Source organism: Geospiza fortis, unplaced genomic scaffold, assembly GCF_000277835.1.
Source record: "Geospiza fortis unplaced genomic scaffold, GeoFor_1.0 scaffold394, whole genome shotgun sequence".
NCBI lineage: Eukaryota > Metazoa > Chordata > Aves > Passeriformes > Thraupidae > Geospiza > Geospiza fortis.
Window position 1 is genome coordinate 41762 of NW_005054509.1, and position 5453 is coordinate 47214.

Genomic DNA, 5453 nt, shown 5'->3' on the forward strand with positions numbered 1-5453 from the left:
CAGAACTCGGGGTACAGGTACTCGGAGTCCAGATGACTAGCAGGAACCATTGTTTTCGTGCTTCAGTGCTCGCGCTTCAGTTCTGGGAAACTTTTCCCCCTCCCGACAGCACCGTTCTCCTTCCCCACCACCGAGCTAGGGGGGGCAAGTTTTGGTAGTTCAGTCCCAGTCTTTACAAGAAGGTACATGGGGGTCTGGTGGTACAGGGTCTTCTTGTCTTGATCCTTCAATGAAGAAGCCCGCATCTTTGTTTATTTGTCACGATGGTTGAAGGCAGGCCGGGGGGGGTCTCCTTGTTGGAAAGGGGCCATATGCACAGTCCAAAGCCAGCCAGGCCGAGAGGCGGGGAGTCCAGATCCATTGTTTGGAATCAGGGGGCAGAATGTCCCATGAAGTTGATAGATAACTACCTATGGAGACAGGTAGCTAAGAGGCACACAACTTCCCCACCCTGCACTGGCTCAACAGTTTTTTCGGTGGTCTTTTTGGCAATCGTGAGGCAGAAAAATGCAGGATTTCGGACAGACTCTCACAGTGGGAAACAGTCCTTTCCAGGCCCTGTGGCCTATCTCTCCCCTTGGGGACCACCACACTATAGCTGCTCCACTCCCTTCACTTCTTGCACCCCGAGAAGAGCTCCCGGAGAACTGCTTCCTCAGCCATCCCTGACCCCACATCTGTGATCCAGGCTGGAAGTGCTCATCGCCTCAACTCTGGGAAGTCCCTTCCCCAGGATGAGACCAGCAGTGCTGAGGGGTCAAGGGATATTATTATCAACTTTTCTCCTTCACTCTCTTATCCCTCAGAGCTTTCCAAGGCCATGGCCCAGCTTTCCTGCAGGTTTGCCACATCACTGGCTTATATACCTGTGGCCCATCAGAGTGGCCTTGCTGTGGGATGGCTGGGAGGTGACAAAGAGGCATGGGACCAGTGCACAGCCTTGGGGCACAGAGAGCCCAAGTATGAGGCCCTGGGGTCAGAATAGAGCTTGCCTGCCCTGTGAGAAAAACAGCCATTTTGTTGTGAACCCACCTGGCAGTGCAGAGCAGGTGGCAATGTCTGTTCTATGCAGGGCCAGATATGCCAGACATAACTAAAGGATATTCCTATCAGGGCAATGGATGCAGCATATGGCCAAGAGACACATTGACCTGAAAGGGGGGTAGAACAGAGGACTCAGTTCACCCACATCACTCTGATTGTCAAGGTGCTGCTGCAGCCATGAGGGACCGCTCCTGCATGCAATAGAACAACCTTGCTCACAATCAAATTCTCCCAGCACTCACAGCCATACTCAGGATGCCCCAGCTCACTCCAAGTAGGAACCTCTGAGCCCTCCCCTAAACCTCAGTGCCAGCCCCATTGGCTGCCAGGGCCATTAGCACCAGCAGAGCTGCCCAGGCAGAGCCAGCCTGAGGAGACATCTGAGGCCAGATCTCTCAACAGTCTATTCTTCCTGCTGCTGCACCGACTGCTGCACACCTCACTGCTGGAATCATGCAGTCCCCTTGCTGCTGCCTTCTCTCCCTCCTCCTCTACCTCTTCTTCCTCTCTGGGACATGGGCAAACCTGGAGGGTAAGTAGGACCCCTGGCTCATACACATCTACCTCCATGGGAGTCCATAGGGGAGAGGCTTCTTGCTTCACACCCACCTTGGGCACTTGCTTCCTCACTCCTCCTTGTCCCCTGGCTTCACACCTCCTCCCCAGCAGGGATGCAGCCACCCCAGGTGGGTGCAGAAGATGGGAACTGGGGCTGCAAATGCTGTAAGGGGCTTATGGGGAACCCACGGACCCCTGCAACCTCAAGGACCCATTGCTCAGTTCCTCCACTTTCCTCAGCCCTCTTCTCCCAGTCCCATCTCCTCCCTGTCAACCATTGTCTCATGCAGGGACCTTCACTGTCCGGCTGCTCCAGACTACCACCTTCCAAAACACCTCATTTGCGGACACAGAGGGGCTGGGCCTGCTAGAAGACATTGAACTTGGTTCTCTTGATAAACACACATGGTCCATCCGCTTCTGCCAGCCCTGGGTGCGCCCAGCCCTTCCCCGTGCTGACTGGGACACCATTGAAAACCTGCTTATGATCTATTTGCAGCAGTTCAACCATCTAATCAATGAAGGGGCCATGCAAAAGGACATCCCCTGTGAGCGCTCAGTCTTCACTGCATCCCCTTTCTTGAAAAGCAGCTGGGAGGTGGGGAAGGATCTGATAGTGCTGGTGCTGTATAGGAGACACTGACCATGTCTGGAGGAAGGCAATCCCAGCCCTTCACGCAACCTCTCTCTCCTCTTTGCCCCACCAGACCCCTTTGTTGTTCAGTGCACAGCAGGCTGCATGCTGTACCCCAACAGAACCTCCCTGGCCTTTGGCTATGTGGGTTACAATGGTCAGGATTTCCTCAGCTTCGACACAAAGAATTTCACCTGGACCCTCTCCCAGGACACCGAGTTGTCACAGTATGTCCAGTCCTTTCTCCAGAACTACACTGCCTTGAGTGAGCTAGTGGAAACTCTTTTCAATGATACTTGTGTCGATGACATGGAGGTGTTGCTGCACTATGGGAGGGCAGCTCTGGAGAGACAAGGTGAGACCACCCTGACCCTGCAACAGCCAGCCCAAAGGCCCCCACACTGGGGCCCAGCTGTGCCCCACCCCTTTGCTCTCACTCCCCAGAGCTGCCTGTGGCCACGGTCTTCGCCCGCACCCCCAGCCTAGACCAGCTGCTGCTTGTTTGCCATGTCACTGGCTTCTACCCCCGTCCCATCAGCGTGGCCTGGCTGCGGGATGGCCAGGAGGTGCCTCCGGGCCCGGTGCTCAACACCAGCACCATCCTGCCCAACGCTGACCTCACCTACCAGCTCCGCAGTGTTCTGGCCGTGGCCCCCCGTGATGGGCACAGCTATGTCTGCCGTGTGCGCCACCACAGCCTGGGCACCCGCAGCCTTCTCATCCCATGGGGTAGGTGCCACCCATGGGGGATGGGATGGGGGTCCTGAGCCACCCTGCACCACAAGATAGAGCAAACCCCAGAGAGTTCATGGCAGCTCCTCCTTATGTTTCCTAGGGAACTCAGAAGTGGTGGTGATCACAGGGCTCATGGCCAGGCTGCTTGCAGCCATGGCTGTAGGCGCCATGTCGGTGCTTTGGGTGTGGAGACAAAGGTCAGTCCCTGTCTGCCCCATGGAGGGTAGTGAGAGAGGAGAGAAAGAAATGCTGTGAGGATTTCTGCACTGAGCAGCAAAGCTCTTGCTTGGACCCTGGCAGATACTGTCTGCACTCCCACATGGTCTCTGCCATAGAGCATCTAGCCATCTCCCTCTTGTTTCAGAAAGCACCAGCAGATAGAGGAATCAGAGTCCAGGAACTCCATCCTGAGCAAAGAAGCTTAGCTCAGAAGAGAGCCAACAGTCCCCATTCCCTCCCACAGTAACAAGAACTACCTTTTTCTGCTTCACCTAAGTTTTGGGCATTGCCAATTGCAAGACTAACTTGATTCAGAGATGCACAAGAGAAACCTGGCGAGAGAAATCTGAGATTTTGACTCACCTGAATTTTCTAAACAGATGCAAGTGCACATCTGTGACTTCCTCTCTTGTTACACATGATCGTCTCTTCACTTGTGGCACTGGCCAGTCCACCCATTGATGCTGTAGGGCACCTCAATACCCAATGGTAAATTCTCCTGGTTCTGCTTCAGTAACACTTTTGTCAGAAGGTGGAAAGCTGTCCCCTTCTACTATCACTTTCTGGGTTTTTTTTCCTAAAAATTGCCTTTATTAGCCATATTCCAGAAATATTTGTGCTGAGACTGAACTGTTCCACACAGACTAACAGAACCTGGTCAGAAATGGCTTTACAAAGTGCTGAGTAATACTGAAACTCTGATGTAATGTGTGGGAGCTGCATATGTGTATGAAATGAAAATAAACCATTCATATTTTCACTGAGATAATATGCCTTTCCTTAGCAGTTGAATGGGCTTGGAGAGGTTTTTATCAGCCATGTATGCAAGTTGAAACACCACTGAATTATTGGCACTAAATTGCAGGAAGCACCAAGGCATGGGGGGAAAACAGTATATGTGTGCCTGTGCATGTGAATATGTGAACATGTTCTCAGATATTTGCATGGAAATAAACAACTGTGCACATGGGGGTAAAGTATCCCCAAGGCTCCCAATAAAGGAGAAAAAAGAAGCCCATGTCCCATGAAACATAGCAGAGTTCACATATACACAGGAAGGCATGTAGTTCACGCTCCAAATCAACTTGAACATGTAGCTTCAAAAGGTTTGGTTTCACTAGTCAACTTCCTGCAGTTTCCCAGGATAAGTCTGGCAGCCATGGCAAGCCAGAAAACCTGGCTGCCTCGTGGCCATATCCATCACAAATCCAATGGTGTTTGTTCTCCCCTGGCCAGAACCTGGAAACCACAATGCTGGGGTAAGTACTGCATTTCCCTAGCAGCCAGTGTCACCTGCTGGCATCACATGGCTCAAGGAACTCACTGCAAGAAGAGTGACACCAAGCCTCTCCCAGCTCCGGCTGACTTGGGACAGGCAGATGAAACACTTAGGTGTGGGCATGCCTCCCTGCGGCCTTGGCAACCACAGGGCAAATGGGGCAATTCCTCTCCCAAGCAGAGTGGAACATCCTGCAGCACTCATGATACCAGGCAGACCTGGAGATCAGGTGCAGCCAGTGAGGAAACCTGTTGAGGAAAGCTGTTCACGTGAATGACCTCCCAAGAGACCCTACAGTTCCACACCCACAAATAGCTGGTACCAGAGGGGTGTCTGCAAGCGTTTGCTCACATCTCCTAAGAGACCTTACAATAACACACCCCGTCCAGGCATTTTTAGAGTGTTCTTAAGGCACCCCATCACACCCAGTGCAGTGGTTGCTGCTGCTCACCCACATGCCCAGTATGGCACCCAGAGGCACGGCATCCCTGTCCCCTCCACTCCAACTCCCACAGGCCCAGCTTGCGGGGGTTACAGACTTCACCTCAGGGGAGATTGCAAGGACCAATGTCACCTGTGGGGTCTTTGAGGACCAGTGGCCACATGAGAACTTCAAAGTCCAATAGTACTCTAGGGCAGGGGGGAAGTGAGGACCAGTAATCACTTCAGAGGACTGTAAGGACCAATGGCACCTGAGGAAACTGTGGAGACCAGTGGTAACCTGGGTGTGACTCTGAGGACCATGGTCCCTTGAGAGGACTCTGAGGACCAACGGACTGTGTGGACCAACAGTCCCCTGTCTCCTTGGGTCATTTTGACACCAGAGAAGTGAAAATATGAAGGAGGAAGAAGTTGTGAGCAAAAAAGGAAGTGAAAAAAACTCCAAACATGAGAAGTACATTCAATAGAGAAGTGGAAGGGCTAAAGCAGAACTTTAAAGCAGATCCACTGAGAGAGTGGGAGACATGGAAGGAATTTCTGTGG

General features: G+C 52.6%; 1 protein-coding gene across 1 annotated transcript; it reads left to right on the forward strand.

Moving 5' to 3' along the window:
* Positions 1 to 1497: 1497 nt before the first annotated feature.
* On the forward strand, positions 1498 to 3396 carry LOC102043156 (T-cell surface glycoprotein CD1b-3). The gene is made up of 6 exons (XM_005428860.2): positions 1498 to 1576; positions 1893 to 2150; positions 2310 to 2591; positions 2681 to 2965; positions 3072 to 3168; positions 3336 to 3396. The coding sequence occupies exons 1-6, from the start codon at positions 1498 to 1500 to the stop codon at positions 3394 to 3396; spliced, it is 1062 nt and encodes a 353-aa protein (XP_005428917.2).
* The last annotated feature ends 2057 nt before the right edge of the window (positions 3397 to 5453 follow it).

Bases quoted from the DNA above. Each gene is read 5' to 3' on its own strand.
- LOC102043156 (XM_005428860.2), top strand. From the start codon at position 1,498: ATGCAGTCCCCTTGCTGCTGCCTTCTCTCCCTCCTCCTCTACCTCTTC. The intron at 2,592-2,680 runs GTGAGACCACCC...CTCACTCCCCAG, and splicing joins GGCAGCTCTGGAGAGACAAG to AGCTGCCTGTGGCCACGGTC. The intron at 3,169-3,335 runs GTCAGTCCCTGT...CTCTTGTTTCAG, and splicing joins CTTTGGGTGTGGAGACAAAG to AAAGCACCAGCAGATAGAGG.